This window comes from Podarcis vaucheri, assembly GCF_965113315.1.
Source record: "Podarcis vaucheri genome assembly, chromosome: 8".
Classification (NCBI taxonomy): domain Eukaryota; kingdom Metazoa; phylum Chordata; class Lepidosauria; order Squamata; family Lacertidae; genus Podarcis; species Podarcis vaucheri.
The window spans coordinates 45,698,313-45,722,297 of record NC_138766.1 but is presented as its reverse complement, the minus strand read 5'-3'; the positions used below and the strand labels follow the sequence as shown (position 1 = coordinate 45,722,297).

General features: G+C 39.6%; 1 protein-coding gene across 4 annotated transcripts in view; it reads left to right on the top strand.

Annotated features, from left to right (window-relative positions):
* PTPRM (protein tyrosine phosphatase receptor type M) overlaps positions 1-23,985 on the top strand; it is a 415,073-nt gene that overhangs the window by 169,030 nt on the left and 222,058 nt on the right. For all 4 annotated transcript variants that reach the window (XM_082235318.1, XM_082235320.1, XM_082235319.1 and 1 more), the window contains exons 6-7: positions 8,486-8,660; positions 18,396-18,689. In XM_082235318.1, the coding sequence (XP_082091444.1) occupies positions 8,486-8,660; positions 18,396-18,689 (469 nt within the window). The remainder of the gene's footprint in view (positions 1-8,485; positions 8,661-18,395; positions 18,690-23,985) is intronic.

The following is a 23,985-nucleotide window of genomic DNA, read 5'->3' as shown; positions in this document are numbered from 1 at the left end:
GAGGGCAACCAAAATGGTCAAAGGCCTGGAAACGATGCCTTATGAGGAACGGCTAAGGGAGCTGGGCATGTTTAGCCTGCAGAAGAGGAGGTTAAGGGGTGATATGATAGCCATGTTCAAATATATAAAAGGATGTCACATAGAGGAGGGAGAAAGGTTGTTTTCTGCTGCTCCAGAGAAGCGGACACGGAGCAATGGATCCAAACTACAAGAAAGAAGATTCCACCTAAACATTAGGAAGAACTTCCTGACAGTAAGAGCTGTTCGACAGTGGAATTTGCTGCCAAGGAGTGTGGTGGAGTCTCCTACTTTGGAGGTCTTTAAGCAGAGGCTAGACAACCATATGTCAGGAGTGCTCTGATGGTGTTTCCTGCTTGGCAGGGGGTTGGACTCGATGGCCCTTGTGGTCTCTTCCAACTCTATGATTCTATGATTCTATGATTCTATGATATAGGTGCTGTTGGAGTCAACAGACAGTGTTGGTCAAGGGCATATCTGATCTCTATAATGAGATACAATTTAGAAATGTAATTAGTGCTTCACAAGTTATAAAATGCCATATAAGATATTACAGATATCACTAAAAGACAGTGATGCAATTTCTAGTTCTGTTGAAATGAAGTTTTGAGTTGCTTTTAAAAATAAAACTTTACCAAAGTGAAGCAGAACTACCACATCAAGGAAGAACTACATAGATGGTAATGCTTCCAATGCCTTCTGTTCTTTTTATTCTTCTTTTGCCAGGAATATTATTTTACTTTTTGTCAGTAGGAATTGTTGGAGACTCAAGGGGACCGTGTTTCAATTGTTCTGTAGAATACTTCAAATTATTCTGTAATGAACAAAGTATTTCATGGAAAAGGCATTTCTCTCTTAACTTTCCAAGTGACCCCCCCCCCTTTGGAGCTGTATTACAGCATTTTCTGAAAAGGTGCTTATCCTTTTCTTGCCACTTTAATAGACAGGCAAAATAAAGTAGTTTTTGGAATCAAAATTGAGAAAATCTTCCAATACATCTGTTGTTTATCTGCTGTTAAAGGTTCATTGGCTAAACCAAACCTCTTTTGTGGATAAACAGATTTAAAAGCAGAATATTTTGTCAGCATCCAAAACATTTAACAAAACAAGCTGTGTTTTGTGATAAAAGGAACAGGTTGTTGTTAGCAAATCATTCAGAAAAGCAGGTGCATCATAGTTCAAAAGATGATGCTCCATAATGAGTAGTCATTTGGGGTATTCCTATACCATTTTTTCCTGATTAAGGGCAGTGTCCAACAAAGTACTTCTGTTAGTGCAGGGATTTTCATTTGCACAACATAATTTCCCCTTCCTCTTCATGAATGCCACTGTTCACCTCAAATCTGCTCTGGGGGGTTGGAGGGCAATACAGAACTGATAAAGAGAGATGAAGTTATATTGCGCCATAGGTTTAAAAAATGGGTACATGAACTATCAGCTCTGTAGCTATTCTGATTTTTTAAGCCCAATATGTCCACATATGTTTTGAATTCGATGGGAGAGAGCTTTAGCTGTGATTTCTGAATTGCAGGGGGTCCAACTGGATTACTCTTTCGGTCCCTTCTGAGTCTCCGATTTCCCAAACATACAGAATGTACATTACATGGGAAGGACACAGAGAGCTACATAAGTACTATATAATTAATGTGGTAATATCACACTTTTGTGTAAGTTTTGTTCAAAGGGTTGGATGCAACTGTGCCCAAGTTGTATACCTGCCGAAATCTTCGAAGTGGGTGGAATTGAACTTACACAACTTCACAAGCTCATTGAAAATATCTGGGAAAGAGAAGAAATCCCAGAAGACTTTATGGATGCCAAAATTATCGATCTCTTTAAAAAAGGTGACAGAACTTATTGTGGAAACTATCGAGGCATCTCTCTATTAGCTGCGACCGGCAAAATTCCTGCAAGGATCAGTCTTAGCAAACAGTCTCGTAACAATATCCGAGGTGACCGTTCCTGAATGCCAAAATGGTTTTCAGCCTTCTAGGGGGACAGTGGACATGATTTTCACCACTCGACAGCTTCAAGAAAAATGCAGAGAGCAAAACCAACCCCTGTATATGGCGTTTATTGACCTGACTAAGGCTTTCAACACTGTAAATCGTAATGCCCTGTGGACTGTCCTTCTGAAAATTGCCTACCCAGATAACATCATTCGGTTCCTCCATGATAATATGACAGCAACAATCGCAGATAACAATGGCTCTCAAAGTGAAGCATTCACAGTGGGATCAGGCGTTAAACAGGGTTGTGTTATTGCCCCAACTCTATTCATTATTTTCATTGCCATGATCCTACACTTTGTTGAAGGGAAACTCCCCACTGGAGTAGAAATCATATATCTAACAGATGGAAAGCTCTTCAATCTGAGCAGGCTGAAAGCAAAGAGTAAGGTTACTGTAACTTCCACCATAGAGCCTACGTTCTACGTTCCACCATACAGCACTACGTTGCTGATGACAACGTAGTGTGCGCACGCTCAGAGCATGACCTCCAAACCATCCTAAATATCTTTGCAGAAGCTTACGAAAAACTTGGCCTATCACTCAACATCCAAAAAACCAAAGTGCTGTACCAACAACTACAAAATAACCCCTCTGCAGCACCACAAATCCAACTCGTTGGTGTAACATTGGGAAATGTCTATCACTTCTACTGCCTAGGCAGTTATCTTTCCACAAGGGCCAACATTGATGCCGAAATTCAGCATCGCCTAAGCTCTGCGAGTGCCACTTTCTCCCAACTGAAGTGCAGACATTCACAGGGAAACCAAAATGCTTGTTTACAAAGCTATTGTACTACCAACTATACTATATGCTTGTGAAACATGAAACGCTTATAAACGCCATCTCTAACTCCTCAAAAGATTCCATCAACGGTGTCTCTGAAAAATTTCACACATAATAATAATAATAATAATAATAATAATAATAATAATAATAATAAATTTTATTTCACTTGGGAAGACAGGCGAACTAATATCAGTGTACTGGAAGAAGCAAAGATCACCAGTGTTGAAGCTATGATTCTTCAACATCAACTTTGTTGGACTGGTCATGTTGTGCGGATGCCTGATGGTCGTCTTCCAAAGCAACTACTCTATTCCGAATTTAAAAATGGAAAGCGTAATGCTGGTGGTCAACAAAAGAGGTTTAAAGACTGTCTCAAGGCAAATCTAAAAAAAAGTTGTATAAACACTGACAACTGGGAAACACTGGCCTGTCAGCACTCTAGTTGGAGAACAGCCTTTACCAAAGGTGTCATAGGCTTTGAAGACACTCAAACTCAGGATGCAAGGGGAAAATGTGCTAAGAGGAAGGCACGCTTGGCAAATCCACATCGTGATCAACTCCCACCCAGAAACCAATGTCCCCACTGTGGAAGGACGTGTGGATCCAGAATTGGCCTCCGCAGTCACACTTACGGACTCATTTTTAAAACCGTGTTTAGGAAGAAATCTTACTTGGCTGCGAGTGATTGCCAAAGAGAGAAGAGCTCAAGTTGTATTTATTGACTGCAAATTAAAGCGCCCACATTCAGTGTGATCTGTTTCTTAAATGGGTATTGAAATTGCATCGGATTAAACACATGTCTGATCTAAGAAATAAGCAGTGTAGATATTACATGCTGTGCAGTTTTATATCCTGTATCCCAAATAACCTACATAAACCTGCACTGCGCTGCACAGCTAGTAACTTGGTGAAGTTGTTCTTGGTGGGCAGGATGTAATCTGCAGACTGTGTTGCCTACATGTGCAGTTAGTTTTCAGATATTTCATGAAGCAGCACAGCGACTATTGAAATAAAGAAAATGGTAAGAAAGTGTTTAAGTATAATAAAATCATTAGTCCAAACTTTTATTTTCAAAGGCGGTCAAAGAATTAATAAAACAGTTATGCAACAACTTATCTTAGAACTGGAGAAGAATCCCTTGTGACAAATTAGGCTTAAAATAGAAGAAATTGAGAACTGGAGCTAATGCGGAATGCAATCAACATCCCATTTAAATCAGTGGGAAAACTCCCATTGGATTTAATAGCTTTGAATTGCACTCTTGCGCTAATTGGATAAGCAGCTAGAAAAAATATGTAATAAATCAGTAACTAGGATTCACTACAATAGGGGTATTTCCAAAGGTACTTAATTTGGTGTAATTTATGATCTAATAATCCACAATGACGACAGCTGCAAGCTGCAGTTATGCAGATTAAGGGCAGAAATGCAAAATAGGTTTAAGAGAGTCACTCTGCCTATTTTCACCAAACACAGAGAACTGGAAAGAAGCCTGAATAACAACATTCTACAAATGCTTCTGAGTATGTCCATTCATAACAAACTAGTATTGTTTTGATATTGCACCATTGAACTAAAATTATTCCAGTTGGGACAAAGTAACTTTAGAAATATTTTTTTACAAAGGTAGCCTTTTTGGTTAGTGGAAATGCTAATATATGTGTATATAATAAGCATACACACACACACACACACCATATTAATCTCAAATCTAAGGGCGAGAATTGTCTTGGTTATAAAAAGTAACTCTGGGAAGTAATCATAAAAATCGAATCATGAATTCTGTAAAGCAATTAGGTGAGGATATTAACACCACTGGATATACTATTGTTGATTTAGATTGTGCGTGAATTTCAAACAAAGTTACTGCTTGCAGTTCTTGAATAATTAGTGATCTCTATGGTATGGATGCAATACCCTTACTAGTAATATTATAAATGTTTGCTCAGATGACCAACTCAAGCTCTTTAGAGGCCAAACCCGCAACACTACAACAATCTGGTGCAGGTTGTTCTGAGTTCACCACCAGCCTGTCATTGCTAGCTACTCATTTGCCAGACAAATTTAGAAAGGGAAAACCAGCAGGAAGGGCTGTCTGTTGACGCTTCATTTTCAAGGCCAGGTTGCTCCTGAATAAGTGGCAAGAGCTGTAGATACATGCAAACTGTACTTCCTTGCAGCCCAATTAATTGAACCAAAATGCTTTGAAATTACAGTAGTGTTCCATTCTTAGCTGGAAAATATATTCCTTAGTAGGCTTAGATGCATCCAGGTAATATGGAAATGGTCCACAAGACTTATACCATTGCTTGCCAGATAGTCCTCACAGCTGTTGATTCTTATCTACACACACCCTTGTTCAGGAAGGAGAACCATGGAGGGCTAGTGGGGAGCTCATCCAGGTGTACCAGCATTCCAGATTTTCTCAAAGAACTCTCAGTAAAAAGCTCAGAAGATAATGAACAGATCAAGAGGAAAGCTAAGTAGAGTTCACTCATCACTAATCTAAATGTAGTGGAGCTGTTTAAATCACACCGGGGAATAAAACGAATGCTCCAAGGATACTGTTTAATATATATTGATAAAAAGGAAATATTATTTTCCCTTCAGTGAGTTTGAGATAACCTTCAGCTGTGGGTGATTACTTTTTTGGTGGCCACCTTTCCTAATGTACCTCTATGGTACCAACATGATTTATCAGGCACAGTAAATCACATGGACTGACTTTTCTTCTTTCATGCTTCTGTGAGCACTAAAATTATTACTAGTGTTTCTCCATTTAAGTTAGCATATTACAGGAGCATATCAGTTAAAACTGTGGTGTAAAGAGTTCTCGCTACCCCTGTTCTCTTCACACTCCAGCAGCTGTGACAATTGCATTCAAGGCCAGGGTGCATATGGTTGAGGTGCTAGCTGCAATTACTGAGAAGTAAACTGAAAATCATGTTAAGAATATCATTTTTGCAAGACTGTAGATACCAGCTGTGCATTCTCAGGTGTCTGTGGAAATGTATATATGAGAATGCATCTTGTATGTTATGAGTATAGAAGCAACTATATATTTCTATAACATATATGTGTGCGTTCTCAAATATACAAACAAGATGCACAACATCCTAAAATAACAGGAATTTGAAGTAATGTTAAGCTCTGGAAAACTCTTTAAGTAAAGGCATTGAAAGTACATGTATAATGTACTTACAGTAGAATTTAAAGTGTAGTACTATAGTTGTGTGTGTTCCAAACGCACACACACATTGAATTCCACACAATAGAATTGTAGTCTCCGAATCGTTTTTTTCATGACTGTAGGTTCGTGCTTTACAAAAAGAAATGGATGCAAATTTCAAAAGTTGGCTTTGCGGTTTGCCCACCACACATCACAGTACAAGATCTTTTTGATTGATTGATTGATTGATTGATTGATTGATTGATGTTGTTGTTGAAAATTGTCTTGTGCAAGCACATTTTAAGCATGCATCCCATTTTTTAAAGAACTTATTCCTTTTCTGGTTGCCAGTGATAACTATCCAGTGCTACCCCCATTTATTGTGAAAAGGGACACATAAGCTGAATTTATATGCTATGCAGTGCATGTTGCTTTAATGGTGTGTGTGTGTGTGTGTGTGTGTGTGTGTGTGTGTGTGTGTGTGTTGCAGACCTTGGACTTCCTATGGTGTGGCTTTTTGTTATAATCAGATCCGCAGGCATTTCCACTTCTAAAGGTACATATTAAAGTATTCACAGTGACCCTTTCAAAATCACTTCCATTCACTGATCAACAAGCTGAACGATAATTTGCTATATATAAAACGCACAAAATGTTATTTTAAAAAATCTACATTGAAGTCATGCCAATTTCACTGCATCAATTTTGCCTGGGCAAAATGGAACCTGAGTTCCATTCAACGGCTGCATATGTGTCTTTAACATAGCTAATGAAGATGAGTCTTCAAAGTCCCTGTCATCCATGATCTTCTGCTATGAAATATGAAGTCCATTGTGTTCTAAATATGAGTGGACTGTCAATATGTGATCATTGTTCTGTTTTTCTTCCTCCTTTTTCTAAATATTCTTTATGTTTTACTGTTGACAACTCAAGTAAAGCAGGTCCTCTGGATTTTAGAAATGCTGGTCTGACTGGAGCAAACATCAGAAACACTCATTTGTTGGTGGTCAGTTCTGTCGGATAGCGCTGCTGGTGCTGTCGTGTAGAAATATGAATATATGAGTTCACATAAATGTTGGGACATTCTGCTCTTTGGATCGTGGTCATATGCTGCAGTTGTCAGGATTCATCTATGTAACTTGGTTGTACAAAAATGTTTTTTCTTCCTCTGACTGTAGGGTTTATAGCTTACGGCCTCAACCAGGAGAGCATTCCACAGGTGTTGTGGGGTGGGGGGTAGGGCTATAACTGAAAATATCCTCTCCAGTGTTGCCACCCTCCGAACCTCTCCTAGCTTTGTAAGGTTGCATGCGTTAAAAGCAGAAATTGCAACTAGAAATGTATAGGCAGCGAGTGCCATTGTGCTAATACTGGCGAGAAAAAAGTAAAAACACAAATAAACATATAACAAAATATTCAGCTCTGATAGCTCCCAGGTAATCATTGGCATGATTACAACCTTTTTAGTCTTGAACTTTGCAAACTATGTCTTTTAAAGTTATTTTACTCCTGTTTATTCCAACCGTTTCTTAAATAAGGGCATGCCATAAAACCGCTTGTAAAAGTTAAATGACTTCATTATTGCTGTACTTATTAAAGAAATTAAAATCTGTTATTTACTGTTTAATATCCAGATACTTTGGCATAATGCTCTGTTTAACCTTGACTTTTGCCTCATGAATTATGTACAAGAGTCAGTTTAATGTTGACATTATTTGGAGCTTTCGAAAAACCTATAAATAGAATTTTAAGGTTACTTTCAACAAGTTGACATCTGAACACCGTAATTAACAAACTGAGTTCAGTCATTTCCTTAATAGGTTCTATGTTTTGCTTTCTGGCATAGGAATCAGGGCTTGCTCTTTCCACTTCATAAAGGCAGGCAGGTTAGATTTCATGCAAAGTTTTTGTAATTTCATTTCTGTTTGAGGACAAAAGTAGAAATACTGAAAAGTATTTAAAGTCACATAATTCCAAATATATTGAAGCCAAGAATATACTTACGCTATGGGAAGGATTTATAGACATTCATATTTGATTGGGGTACACCTGGCGTGCCACACCTAGATTTTGAAACTGTGCATGGTTTATGCTCCTACCACCAAATAGGTCCATTCGGTGCTATTTTTTCTAGAAAAAGAGGTTCTGGAACTCACAATGAACGCCTCCTATGCTCTTATAACGGCAATGGTGCCCACCTGAGACATGCCGAAACTGTGTTCTGTCGAGTTCTGGCTGGGGAGAAAAGCTCTGGTTCCATTATATGGTTTGCGTGTTTTGAAAGAATGCATGAAATGTTCACATCAAGAGTTGCATTCTGATCTGCAAACAAGTTTGGGTTGGTCTGTTTCTCAAGGTGTGGAGCAAATGAATTCCTCCTCCATCCCTACTGCCAAATGAGTTTCACTGGGGTAGAAAAGTATTGGAGAAATTAAATCTCTTTACAATAGTCGCCTCCCCCCCCCAATCAAAAGTAAACTTTTAATTTGTTTTTCACTAGGGATTGCTTGTACGGGATGCACCTCTGAAGGATATGAAAGTTTTTAATGATCGGCGATTCGTAGCTTCGTTCAGTGTGGTAAATGCTACCAAACGAGATGCAGGCAATTACCGCTGCATGATTCGCACAGAAGGAGGAGTTGGAGTATCAAATTATGCAGAACTGATCGTTAAAGGTATTTCAGAATGGATGCGTGCATGAGAAGAGTACTGTCTTAGGTTATAACAGAGCTCCTGTAAATAACACGTACTGCTCCTATAATAATGAAGAGGTGTAGTCAGTGTCACATTCTTCTTTTAAATGGAGGCTAGAGAAACTCAGATATATCCCCTTACACAGTCCTTCCTAGGACAATCTCCAGAGTCTGTTGATCATTTTATTGGAAGGCTCTAATTTTTTAAATTACTAAGCAAGTTGCAAAATGTCTAAATATTGCAACTTCCCTAAGACACTTTATGATTGCTTTTTCTTTTTAACCTCCTCTTTTAACAATCTTATGTATTTTACATTTTGCAACTTTTTATTTGTGGCCAATGGACCATAAAATTATATTCAACTAACAATGATTTTGTTCCTTAATCTCAACAAGAAGCGAGCCCCTCTGTTCCACTAAAACTACAGAACAAGTCTTACATATTATATTAATCATTATATGCATTATTATATACATAATACTGTGTGCCTATTAGATGCATATATAGTCTAGGTTTCCTAAAGTGAGCAGTACATAAACAAATACATATAACTGTGCACATGACTATATAAAATATACTTGATATACTTATAAAATTATGCTGCAAAATGAGGTCTGACCTTTCTTTTTTACACATATTGGGGGGGTGTATAGTTAGTATAATTCCACACATAATTAGGCTTTTAAAAAAATAAGATACAAGCAGAAAGGGAATAGTGCTATGCAAAAAGTTCTTCAATGAACATTTCTGGCACATTTGTAGGGGTGGAGGGGACAGGTTGAAGGAGGGGAAAGGTGGTATGGAGAAAGTTGTGATGCCTTTTGTGACACTTTTATGGATGGTGCATCTACACAACTATTTTTTGTTGTTCTGATGCACAATACCAGTCAGAAGCTTCTCTTTCTTAAATCCCCACCTCAACTTTTATTTTTATTTAAAGGAGGCAGTCCTTGAGGTATTTTGGTCAAGAGCTTTTCAAAGGATTTATAGGCCAAAACCAGCACTTCGAATTGGCCCTGGAAAGTAATTGGCAGCCAGTGTAGTCAGTCTCAAACCTTCTTGCTCCAGTGAGCGACCAGTCCACTGAATTCTGCACCAGCTGAAGTTTCTGAACTATCTTCAGAGACAGCCCCGTGTATAATGTGTTACATTATTCTAACCAGATTACCAGAGCATAGACAACAGAAGTTAGGCTATCCCTGTCCAGATAGGGGCACAGTTGGGTCTCAAGCAAAAACTGGTGTAAAGCACTCTCTGCCATTCAGGCCACCTGAACAAAGGTGCATACCCACTCCTTCAGACGCAGCATAACCTCAAGCGCAAGCAACTTCCCATCCTTCCAGTCTGGGGAACCACTCACTAACAGTACCTGAGTCTTAACTGGATTCAGCTTCAGTTTATTTCCTCTCATTGAGTCCATTGCCTTCCTTCTTCCTTGCATAGTTCTCCTGCCACTTTCCCATGGTGGTAATGGTCTTCTGTCCAGTACCATCCCATCCCATAGTGCATCTGAGACATTTAGGACTGATGCCTTGTCCCATTAAGAAATTTTTCAGCCTGCCCCTCAAGTGTGCAGAAAGTTCTGAAATGGAGCTGTGAAGGTGATCATCCTTAAAATAAACAAACAATGGAAAGGTTACTCTGCTGATATGAATTCAATTTTCTATATGTTCTTTGGTAGTGAATTTCACTCTCAGTGATTTTCTTGTGAAAATGACTAAAACTTGGATTTTATATATAGTGGAACCCGGTTTTCGAGTGTCTCGGAAACAGAATGATTCAGAACCTGAACGCCGAAAACCCAGAAGTGAATGCTTCCGTTTTCGAACGCACTTTGGAAGCTGAACAGCTTCTGAGGCGCACTTCTCCATTTTCTCAATGGAATTGAGCCTTGGTTGTCGAACATTTCCGGAGTCGAACAGTCTTCCGGAATGGATTACATTCAACAACTGAGGTGCAACTGTATTGCTAAAATGGAAGTTTTTCGATTAAAATTCTTAAGAACATCTCATTCAGAAGCAGATATATAGTACACAGGGGTGGGGGCAATAATGAGGGGGGAAAGGAAGTGATCTACAGGCATGCTATATATTGATGAAAAATGAGGACAAATAAAGAGTCCTCAGATTCAGTTTTCTTAAAAACTTGTATCAATATACTACCATTGACCTTGAACCTTCCATGTGTGAATTTATTTATCATATCCTTATAATATTTGGTCTTATCCACCTCTCAGCACATTTACACTGTGTACAGTGAATAATTGCTTACCCTTAGGGTGTAATCCCATTAGCTACTTGTAGTGTGATGAAGTAATTATGGTAATTCCTTTTGCTTGTGCCGTAGCTTTTATGAGACCTCATGCGGGCCATTCCTTGTGACCTAAAAAGCCCATTTTAAACAGTGTACTGACCTTGGAACAGATTATATTTAAATAACAACATTATGATATACTTAAGCTCATTTGCATTGTTACTGATAGGCAATTACACATTCCTTTTTTTAAAGTGTGTTTTACAGAAAATTGCATCCCACCTTCCAATAATATATGTGTTTTAAATATATATTTATCAGGGAGTTAAAAGTACGTGGACATTTGCAGCTTTCTTTTTTTAGGCTTGATAAAATGGTTTAGTGCTTATTTTGAAACATTGTTTCATGTATTTTGAACTTCACATATTTTGGACATCTTCACATAACAAAAATTTTCCTACATGGAATTACTGCATAAGCAAAACTATGTACACTGTGGGCCTTTTGAAATATGGTTTTGTGTTATGTGCAACAGACAGCACATATGCTCCATATGGTCTCATATGCTCCAACTACCTTTTCTTGCATGGTTGCGACATGCTTTCCTCTGCCTGAACTCCAGGGAAACTCAGGTTAGTTTTGAATTACTATTTATTGAAATAAGACAATATCAAATAGTGGTTTATGATCCTGGCTTGTTCTCAAACCATTTAAATTTTAAGCTAACCAGAGTCTCTGAACGTTGGGTATAATGGGAAGTTCTGGTTAGTTTAAAACCAGAAGCACTCACTAATTTTCTATCTGTAGCTTCACTGGGGAGGCAAGGAAATGGGGAACATATGGAAATTCTTTCATTTATCAAAGAAAATCTCCATTCTCAAAACCTACTCATGACAATAGATCTCCAGGAAGGAAAAGATCAGCTGAGAGGTTCAGATCCTCATCAAATCCAAGAAAGTGGATCTCATGTTTATGGCACAGGTACTAGATGTATGAATCTCAGTGGCACATATAACTCTGTGAGCAAAGCACCACACCTATCCTCTCCAACGCTCTACTACCGCTCCAGAAAGACATCACATCGAGCAGACAACTGCATGTTAAAGTCCCCCACCACTTTTACTGAGCCTTGAGATGATGGACATTGTGATCCACCATCTACATAGGGGCTCTCCTTTTCATGTTCTGCCGACAACAACGATCACCCTGGATGCCAGTCTCACGGGGTGAGAAGTTCACTGCAGAGATCTAAGCATCCAAGGCCTATGGTCTCCAACAGAAGCATCAATGAGCATCAGTTGGTTAGAGCTTCAAGCAGCTTGTTTTGCCCTACAACACTTTGCTCCTCGTCTCCAACTCATCAGTGTCCAAATATGTACATATTCCACCACAGTGAAATCCAACATTCACAGACAAGGAGGCACCTGATCTTTGGAGTTTTGTGCAGTAGTATCTCTTTTCCTCAGCTGAGCATAATAAAACTTCTAGTCACTTATTGCTGAGCTCATCTCTAGTCTCCTGAACACACAAGCAGACAGGCTGAGCCACAGGAAAAGCTACCAAGAGGAATGGCAACTGCATCCTGCAGTTTTCCAACAGCTCCTGTCAAAGTTCAGATCCTATGGTTCTTTACCAGATTCCAGTCAGCATCAGTGGAGACCTTATATGTTCTCCCCTTGTTCTCCCTTGGCCACCAGATTTTCTCTACACCCTCCCTTCACTTTCTATCATTCCAAGGGTGGTCCTCCAGAAGATCAGGGAAGAGAAAGTGAGAGTCCTTATCACACCATTCTGGCCTTGCAGCCCTTGGTTCCTTCAAATAAGCCACCTGGCACTTACCTCCCAACCACTTTTGAAATGATTGCTTAAAGGGCTAACTTTAACATGCTCCTTGACCAGCCACAGATTCCCATCCTGAGACCTCCACAGAAACCTCCCTTTGAACCGCTGAAAGAGATCTTCCTCAAACTACTGTCCTTCAAAGTTACAAAGTGGCCATCATTTCATCTTGCAGAATTTTGGAACTCAGCACTCTGTCCACAGCCAAGCACCTCTACCTCTGCACCTTTCACATAGATAGGCTGTCTTCTGTACTGACCTAGCCTTCCTGCTTCCTAAAGTTACTTCTAGCTTCTATTTGGAGCAAGAATTTGTTCTTCCCTCCTTTTTTCCAAATTCAGTACACCCACGAAAAAAGGTTTGGCATTCCCTGCATGTTTTCAGAGCCCTAAAAGTCTGCATTGCTCAAACCAAAGAGCTCAGAAGGACAGAATCCTTCTTTGTGTCCTTCCACCCCTTTTTCTTGGGGAAGAAGGTAACTTCTGCCATTTTAGCCAGTTGGATAAAAGCTTTCATTGCTCTTTTCCTATGAAACTCAAAGGCTCCCTGTGCTTTCTCACATCACTGCTCGCTTCACTCATTCTGCAGCCACCTCTGCCGCATTCGCCACTTATGCTCCTCTACTAGAAAAATGAAGGGTGGCCACCACTATCACATAGATGCCTTCGCTTCAGTGGAACCCACCTTTGATCGGAGGCTCCTACAAAGGTCCTCTTTCCATAACACTGCAGCATCTCTGCCGCCCAAGATTGGGATAGCTCTGGTATGTCCTAATCTGCTGACCTTTCATTGCAGGAATGGGGAAAAGTACAACAGTACCTGCCTGTATCGTAGTTTTCCATTCCTGCAACTCCTGCTCTTTACTGAGCTTAGGGAATTCGCAAATTGAATCCTGGGACCCCATTGTCCCAAAACATTGTTGCCTGCCTTCAACCTGTGGGTAGAGCCAAGACCCAATCTGCTGACCTTTCATTGGGAATGGAAAACTACAATTCGGGTAGTTTCTTAAAACAATTTGCGCTTCTTAAAAAACAACAACACACACTTTAAAAAAACCAAACTAATTTTTTCTCGTGTTACATAAAATAAATCAGATATTGCAAATAAGATAAACTAAAAAGAGCTGAACAGAATGGTATTTGGGAACGTAAATTAGTATTTTATGTGCACACCCATCTTTTAACGAACTTTTCTAATAGTGGTCAGCTGCAGCATAGATTAGATTTAGAAGAACAGAATGAGCCTGTCTGAGAAGATATCAGATTATTACAGAGTTCAAAGTACTTACTGAGTTCATACAAGGTAAACCTAGGTGTCAGACTGGCTAGGAGGAGTTTTGTTTGGTTTTTAAGACAGGGCACGGAAGGGCAGCCATCTGTGCTGTCCATAGCTTATATTTTTTCAGGTTGTCAAATGGAAGGTTTAGCACCTTGAATAGCACTGAATGTGCCAAGGGTGAGTGTAACGGCGATTGGTCTTAAATGTGAGGGCAAAATCATTTGGAAAACTGTGGCAAGATTTAAGAAAATATACTGTAGACAATATCAATGTCTCACATCGAATATAACTGATCCGTAGAAAGGTCTTTATGATCTGAAAATAGAGACAGTGTATGTAGTTTCGTAACCAAATAAAATCTTTAATAAAAACATTCTTTTAAACACACACACACACACACACACACACACACACGTATCATTGCAGTATAAACCGTTTTGAAGTTGAATGCTTAAAACTGTAGTCTTTGTATTGTCTTTGTCCTTTTTAGTGACTGTGTTTATGCGTACAAAGCTTCAAGCATGCACATTTCTTGATTTACAGTTTTATGCGGTTCAACAAACAATTTATTGTGAGTGGAAGACTATGGCATATCCTCTCTCATAATAACAGGCACATAATATGATAGACTTCTTAGCCATAATTGTTATAATGTGGAATGGAGAAGAAATGCATTTTTGGATGGGAAATGAACTTGTGCGTTCTGACCCAACTCTTGGATTTCTGCACATTTACTGTTCATCAGTGCCGTTGTCTGTGTGTTTAGACAGCCTTTCTCTGGAAGTGTAGGCTGGGTGGGGAGCTAACTATTACTCTTCCACTCTTGTCTCTCTCCCGACCTGCCAGCAATTCTTTATAGACCTTTTGAATTGTACAAATCTATTTGTTGCTTTTATTATGGTCACAACACTTTCATCCGTGGCAGTTGCTGATATCTTGACTTTCTTCAAAATACACAATGAGGATAAACTATTATGCATTCTCTTTTCAGTAGTTTTGGGCACCTCAAAAACTGCATTGACATACAGATGTGTTTCAGTGAGCATGTTCTAAACACTTGTTATGTCTGACTTCCCATAGTCCTTGATGAAAATGTTCCCTGTGTACTAATGAGGAATATGCCTGCCTTTAAAAAATCATTACAAAGCAACCTTTGTAAATTCAAAACATCAGTGGATGACAGGGATTCTAGGAAAAAGGTGGGGGAAAGCAAACTACTTAAGACTTTAATCTAGCTGGTGGCTGGGCCCAGTCTCTGTTCCCGTTCTTATAGCGTAGGGTAATGCACATATGTGATGTCCTTGCTATTAGGTGTCGAGCTAGCAGCTCTGGATAGTGTCAGACTCAGGGGCGGAGGAAGGGGGTGCGGAGGGGGTAGTCCGCCCCGAGTGTCACCACTGAGGAGGGATGACAAAATGGCAGGTGGCACTCACCATGGGGCCTGCAGCATGCCCGAGCCACACATCTCTCTTGGGAGTGATGCGGTAGTTTGGACACCTGCAGGCTCTGCGCTGCCCCAAACGGTCCACCCACCGCCTCTCCCTCAGCTGAAGGGCAGCTGAGTGGGAGGAGGCAGGCAGACTCCTCAGAGGCCCCACATAGCGTCCTGCCCCGGCTTGCCCCACCCCACAGGCAGCTGGCGCCGCCCCTGGCCATAGGGCACGCGCACCACCCCAGGTGCCCGATCAGCTTGCTCCGCCGCTGGTCAGACTGTCCTCTTGCTTCTATACTAATCTGTATACATGGGAACACAAAGTTGTAATGGAAGAAGTGAAAAAGCTCCCAATTGCTGCTGTTCCTGTTGCAGGTTGTCCTACTCTTAGTTTTCTTTGTTTTTTGCCCCCCCCCCCCTTATTTGAAAGTAAGGTTAGGGCTGCTTCTTGTGATCTCTATCTGTTATGTGGAGACCTTTTGGCACATTCTCTATTCAGGGAATCATTCCTGAAGCAGTCTTGCCAGCATATTGTTGTGAAATGGAGACAAACCACTTGTCAGAGATAGAACTGTTTGGTGAACTAGCACGTGTGAATAGCTCACCTTATGATTTCAAGTAGTCTTCACATTATAGCTATTTCTGAGTAGCTGCTGTTATACAACCTAAGAATTAAGTTCAGGCATGCATATTCATTGCTTGATCTGCAACATTAAGTGGTAGCTTCTATGGGAAACGTCAACCACAGGCTCACAACCAAAGCCATCACTTCAAACACAGTACATTTCAGTGGTAACACTTTCATGTCTTCTAGTCCAAACCAGTTGTAAGTCACTGATGATTCATTTATCATTGTCTCCATTTCACAACAATATGCTGGCAAGACTGCTTCAGGAATGATTCCCTGAATATTATTGAAGTCCAGCTTTAAACTAGACCAGTTCTAGAACAGAACAAGAAATTGAATGTAGGTTGTTGGAACAATATATCTCTTTTGAGCGCAGGGGATCAGAAAATACCCTTAGGGCTGAAAAACCATTAAAATAAAGTCTGTTTCTAATACTTGTAACACCAAAAATGAATTAGTGTAACCTCTGTAGCCTCAATCCTGAGCTTGAATTTCAAATGGCAGTTCAACAGTCCTTACCAGCACTTGAAATTTGAACGTAATTAACTGTTGTTTCAGCATGGCTACATAAATGCCTCAGGATGTTCTATCAAAGTTCCATTTCATGTTTTGGTTGAAGAAACAGACTAATGATTTAAAATGAAGTTAAATCATTTTTAGTTAAGCCACAGCTTTCTAAATTGCACAGATTCTGCATAAAGATGTAGCTTATGAACAATGGTGTAACTGTGTCTTTGCAGTTACCGGTATGTGAATTGTTAAGTTTTGGAATGGTTGAGCTACTTATAGCGGCATTTATTGTCACTGGTAGTATAATAAAACATTATTTAGTGATTCAAAGATGTTTTCTTAATGCAGCAATCTATACTGAGCAAGAATAATTAATAAGAACTTTTGTAGGCATTTTGAATTGCTGCCAGACTTGTCATTTTTATCTCATCGGAGTCAGTGACAATAGCTCATTAATGCAGGGATATGTAATGTCTCCTCTTGTAGCTGTACATTTTCTGTGTCATTTTCACCATGACATTTAATGTCTAAGTGCCATCATTTAACAATATTTCTAGGCTTAGGCACGTATGGGAAATAGTACTGGTTATAGCTTCTGACTAGTCGACTAGGGCCTCTGTTTTCAAATATTTTTAGGGTATAACACATCTGACCAAGCCAACGTAACATGATATCATGTAATATCTCCTATTGTTTTAAATTTTTATACTAATAGTTTGGCCACTATATTAAGTGAACTATTAGCACATGAGTATGTAGAGATACTGGTCAAATTCACTGGGCTCCAGGTCAGGAAATGACTAGAGATTCAGGAGACCACTCCCCTAGATTATTACACCCCAAACAAAAGGGGAAATGATGATGAGAAACAGCCTCTCACTCCCAAATCGCATTAAAACAAATAGGATTGCATAAAGTCAAAGCCCAGTGAAGTAACTTTCAGGAAAATGTCATGCACCTGCTTGTATAGTCAATGTGGTGTAGTAGTCAGTGTGTTTGACCGGGACCTAGGAGACTAGGCTTCGTATTCCACCCTGGGCTCCACTTGATGCCAGACTAATCTACCTCCTGGAGAGGAAGAGGTGGTGTTTGCTACCTTGAGCTCCTTAGAGAAAATGTCGGATAGAAATGTAGTAATAAACACCTCTAGATACAGTATGGAGCCAACTGCAGTTGTTTCCTGAGTAAAACCTTATCATGCATCCTGAAAATTAAATAAATATGGATATTTGTTTTTAGAGGGAAGTTTTGTTGTTTAGTCGTGTCCGACTCTTCGTGACCCCATGGACCAGAGCACGCCAGGCACTCCTGTCTTCCACTGCCTCCCGCAGCTTGGTCAAACTCATGCTGGTAGCTTCGAGAACACTGTCCAACCATCTCGTCCTCTGTCATCCCCTTCTCCTTGTGCCCTCCATCTTTCCCAACATCAGGGTCTTTTCCAGGGAGTCTTCTCTTCTCATGAGGTGGCCAAAGTATTGGCGCCTCAGCTTCAGGATCTGTCCTTCCAGTGAGCACTCAGGGCTGATTTTCTTAAGAATGGATAGGTTTGATCTTCCGGCAGTCCATGGGACTCTCAAGAGTCTCCTCCAGCACCATAATTCAAAAGCTATAACTATATAAAAGTTTGCCATCCTGGGCTAATTTGTGGGGAAGGATACGATATAAACTGAATCAATAAATAATGGCAATGAGAACATTTATATGTGTTGTTAATTTTATTTACTTGATGAGGGGTGGTTGTTTTTTAATACACAGTTGTGATTTATGTTATTTCAGAGCCACCTGTTCCCATTGCACCACCTCAACTGTCATCAGTTGGAGCGACATATTTATGGATACAGTTGAATGCTAATTCTATCAATGGAGATGGACCTATTATTGTGAGAGAAGTAGAATATCGCACTTCAAGTGGAAGCTGGTATGATATACAACCAGTGGATTCCACAAGCTATAAAATTGGACACCTGGATCCTGACACAGAATATGAAATTAGTGTGTTACTCACTAGACCAGGTGAAGGAGGGACTGGATCTCCTGGACCAGCTCTTAAAACAAGAACAAAATGTGCTGGTGAGTAAACCTTTATATAGCTGCAATTCTAGTTCCCAGTGCATTTCTATCATGTTTTTTAAAATCCTGGATGACTTTTGCTTTGAAGCCAAATTAGTACTAGCAGTTAGTAATCCTGAAAGTTACCTATGGCAAGCATGATCACGCTAAAGATAAGCACTTGTAATTCCCATTGATTTCAGTTAGAGTTAAGTATGTGTTTAATACTTAAATCAATTACAAGTTAAAGAGCTAAACTGCTAGGTTGTGTTTTATTTTCTATTTGTTCATTCCTTACAACTTTGGGCCTCAATATCGTGCAGATGGATTTGTTAAGTGTCTCTCCATGGAATGAAATAACAGCAAATAATAGGCATTAATTGTTTTTTGTAAAGCTGTGAAAGGGCTCTCTCCTTGTACATAATCATAATTCCAACATCTACTAACCGGAGGAGCATGAGGGTACACAAGGGGTGTGACTACAGCCATGGAAGTTGTCTAAATTTAATCAGAACTCACCATTAGCATGAAGAAAGGGAAAACTACACTCACCCTCTAATTACAGTGACATGACATGTTACCAAAGGTGCAGACACTTAGGTACAAATTCTTAAAAACACTGAATCAAACATCAGCTATAAGTGATAAATATGGAAAGGCCTTGGGCTGGATCCAAACTTAGTTAGATTTAGGTCACACTAAAATCATTGGGATGAATTAAGTTATGCCTAATCTGTTCCATTGATTTTAACTGAACCTATGTTCAGCTAACAGCATAGGTCTAACCCATAGACTCTTCCATTGTAAATCATTGGTGTTAGCCTTTCTACCTATAAAAAGATACAAATGAGAGTTCTAGTAAAATCATCCTGGGTGAGAGAAGTAGAATTGTTAGCATTACATAAAACTTGGTATTATAGCACACCTAATAGATAAGCAGCACACTAAAGATTGTAAAACTTACTGTTCTTCCCTCTTAGTTTCAATTCCTTTTTGAGAATGAAAGATAGTAAGTTATTATTTCATATCTGGGGGCTCAACCCCATAACCCTGAAATTATGAGTCTCATGCTCTACCAACTGAGCTATTGTTTACTTTCTGTTAAAAAAACTTGAGTATGCTTAGATGCGTATGACCACAAAAACTATTTGTATGGTCTCGCTTAGATTCCTGCTCCAAAATTTCTTCTCTATTGTCAAAGAGCAGAGGGAGAATGCTCAGGAGATACCCTAGTCTTCGCTCTGTTGTCTCACATAACTCCACCTATGCTTAAGAGTGTTTTACAGAGTAAGCATGCTGACTCAGAAGTACAATTGAATTCAGTGGGGCTTATTCCCCATTGGTAAGTGGGTATAGGAGTGTAGCCTTAGGGTGCAGCCCTATGTGTTGTATGGGTTTAAACCTCATTCAACACAATAGGACTTGTTCCTGAGTAAACATGTATAAGAATATACTTTTCAAATGGTTAAAAAGTTGCATAGGTTGCTAATAATAAATCAGTGAAACTACTTAGCGGTGAAGCTATGCTTTCTCAAATATGCACCATAGAATTGACAGAATGGGTAGTCCTTTAAGAGATGAATCATTGTGCCTTTTAAATTGTGGTGATAATTGTATGCTACAAGCTTGTTCCCTTGGGGAAGAGCAGACCACTTTGAGACTCAAAGCACTGAAAGAAGTTGCGTTTTTTTAATTTTAATAGTTCCCTGAAATGCTTTTTTCTTTCTTTCTTTTTTGGCCAGGCACAATGAGATTCAAGTAAGTTAGAACATTCTAGCACTGATAAATAAATGTACCTATAATTACAATGCAAAGAAAATAAAGAGAATGTTCTCCAAAAGTAGCTGTAAAATTCTCAGGGAGCTGTTTACATATTGTTCATGAAAATGCTTTATGCTGTGGTATGAAAAAGTGTATTGGGAAGGGAAGCATGTTGCAGGCTAAATGAATAAGTTTCCATTTCAAATTATACTTCCATAACTTGCATGTTCTTGCTGAAATATTCAAATTCAGATATATACAGCTATGAACATTTTCAGATCTATGCTATGCATATTTGCTCAAAAGTAAGTCCCGCTGTGTTCAGTGGGACTTATTCCCACAAAAGTAGCCAAGGACTTCCATCTCTGATTGTGAAATATGCTGAGTTTCTAGAAGACATGTACAGGTCTTGTTGTAGCAACTGCAGGTCTTAGGCAATCTCCCTTGCCCATGCAAATCTATTGCCAGCCAAGCGTTGTTTGCATTCTCCCTGATCCCTGCCTGTCACAGACTTTGTGTGAATGTGGGTCCAAACACAGATTGGCTTAGAAAGGAGCTGAGGCTGTCTAGAAAAGCTCACTGACAAGTAGGTGCATATGGCCAAACCTTTTCCTCTTTTATCTGAGTAGCAGGCAAGCACTGGTGCACCGGATGTTGCTTTATAAACTCATCCAGGTATTCAGAATTATACTTCAGAAATTGTAGAAGCTTTACTGTATGCACATACCTACATAGCAGGTATGCTGGATCGCAGCTACAGTTTTACCTTTGAGGAAGATTCTAGTATGGCCTATCCCTGAAACTGACTGTATTAGCTGTTTGAGGTGGAAGAGAATATGGTTTCAGGCATTGTTTAGTGTTTTCTGCTTGTATCTTGTCAGACCAGTATTGTCGATGGTGACTGGCAGATGCTTTTCAGCATTTCCCATTGAGCAAGGTTTCCCAAACTTGGGTCTCCAACTGTTTTTGGACTACAGTTCCCATCACCCTTGAGCACGAATCCTGGTAGCTAGGGATGATGGGAGTTGTAGTCCGATAAGAGCTGGAGACCTAAGTTTGAGAAACTCAGCCATGGAGGAAACAGAACTGGGAATAATTTGGGAGTGGCATTCCATACTCTTGTGCTAAAAAAGGTAAAGGGACCCTTGACCGTTAGGTCCGGCCGTGGACGACTCTGGGGTTGCGGCGCTCATCTCACTTTACTGGCCGAGGGAGCCAACGTACAGCTTCCAGGTCATGCGGCCAGCATGACTAAGCTGCTTCTGGTGAACCAGAGCAGCGCACGGAAATGCCGTTTACCTTCCCGCCAGAGCAGTGCCTATTTATATACTTTGCACTTTGACGTGCTTTCGAACTGCTAGCTTGGCAGGAGCAGGGACCAAGCAATGGGAGCTCACCCTGTCGTGGGGATTTGAACCACCAACTTTCTGATCGGCAAGCCCTAGGCTCTGTGGTTTAAACCACAGCGCCACCTGTGTCTTGTGCTACTCCTGTTCATTTCCATGAAACTTTCATAAGAAAACTCCCAGTAGATTATTCCATTTCTTAAATACCAACCCAAAAGTACCAGTCCCCCCTACAACCCCCCCCCCAGAGAGAGAGAGAGAGAGGAAGTTATAAATTCATTTATTAATTACTATTTTAAATATATTGTAATATTAGTATGCTAGCCTTTTCTTAACTTTAGAATAGAATAATATATTGAAAGTAAGTGAGGCTTGTTAATGTTTTTATACTGATTTCTGCAGAGTGATAAAACAGATTAGTTCCATTGTTCTTTATTTTGACATTTATAAGTGCTGCAGTGTTTTTTAAATCAACCTTTATAAAAGTTCTGATGTGCTTCAAAATGATTTGCTCAAAATTATATGTACATTAAAAGAATAAAACTTTCTTACAATCAGGATAATTTCAGAATGGAAAATGTGTAGCTAAAATGCGCTAATAAAAAGGACAGCTAATTGGGGTATTAGGAAGACACTTCCATTCTTAACACAGAATTGGAAACTGTGAAAATTCTGCACGCCTGAAGCTCGCTGACCTAGAATAATTTAATGTAATTTACTGATGTCTTATCCTGTAGCCATTTAATTTGCAGAAAAATGTCTCTAAAGTAGGAAGTATATTAATTTCATGTTGACTTATCAGCCTTATTTGAAATATTCTGTCCTAATCAGCCTTCCCCTCTTTTAGCACTTATTTTACAGGTAGTAATGTTTATATTCTTTTGCTTCGACTTCCCTACTTATGTGAGCAGTTATAAATAATTGAATTTGTAGATGCGCTTGAAGAATGTAACATACTTAGAATTGCTTCTGCCATTTTTACATAATTGCTGTTTGTGACCAGATAATGGGCCACCACAAGAGGGGTGGTGTATATGGATAAATGCTCCTGCAAACATAAGCTTCTCATCCAAAATAATGTTTATATGAAGCAGAAAATACATTTTTGATGCAAAATAAATTAATTGAATTATAGTGCATAATTGCATCAGTGTCACTACTGGTGTTATAACTAATTCTATTAGGAGAACTTAGAAGCAAATGTAACTTACTGATAGGATTCCTAAACAGGAAATAACTCTCTCTCTGCATAATGTTTTGGCAGAATCCAAAGTATACCTCTAGACACAAATAACAATAAATAGCTGTAACCTGCAAATCCTAGACATAAATATGTTGAACTTACTGGGTAGTAAAATATTGGGTTCTATCCGATCTCTCTGTTCATAGCAGCAATTCTAATAAACTGTCCTTCTCCTGCAGGCCTTTTCAGAGCTCCCAATGGGTTCCCCAATCCTTTGATTTAGATTAGGGGGTGCAAGAGGATGCAGAGGCAAGGGTGATTCAGTGAAAATCTCCTTGTTCATAGAAGCCCCCACTGGATTGAAGAGCCTTCTGATACAACCCCTTTAGAGTAATGACAAGCAGTAATAACAGAATCTTAACTGCAAGAAAGAGGATTATCCCACAATCACCAAATGCTCAATAGCGTTAAACTCTACTTTCTAAAGTGTTGGTTCACTGAGTATGTCTGCGAGCACTTGTTCAGATTAATCACAGTTCCACCTGGTTTGGATATAAAAAAGAGAAGTACAGTAGAGTTCCATTAGCATGCCAATAAAAGCTAAATAGATCCTAATCATCTTGGGAGACAAAGTAGACCCTTGTATCAGGGATAATAGCATTTCTAATAGAAACCAGTGTGTGCGAAATTATTATTATTCTGCATAAATCTCTTTATTTTAGACAAATTCTAGGTAATCTAAATGGGGATGTGTCTCTGTCACTTCTGGTAAAGGATAGTGGTGCTTGCGGTACCTTTGTAGTCAGCCATTATTTGTGCTGGCCATTGAGCCTCTGTTACATGTGAAAGACTTGAGCGAGGTGTCAGTTTCTCACTTTGCATGGCTTTGGGGGAGACACAGAAGTGGCGGGAATCCCTCTCCAAAGCATAGAACAGGGTTTGCCAACATTGGGGGACACGTTTGCAATCTGGAGAAGCTGGACACCGCACATATACAGCACAGCCAAGCACACACCATAGTCTATAC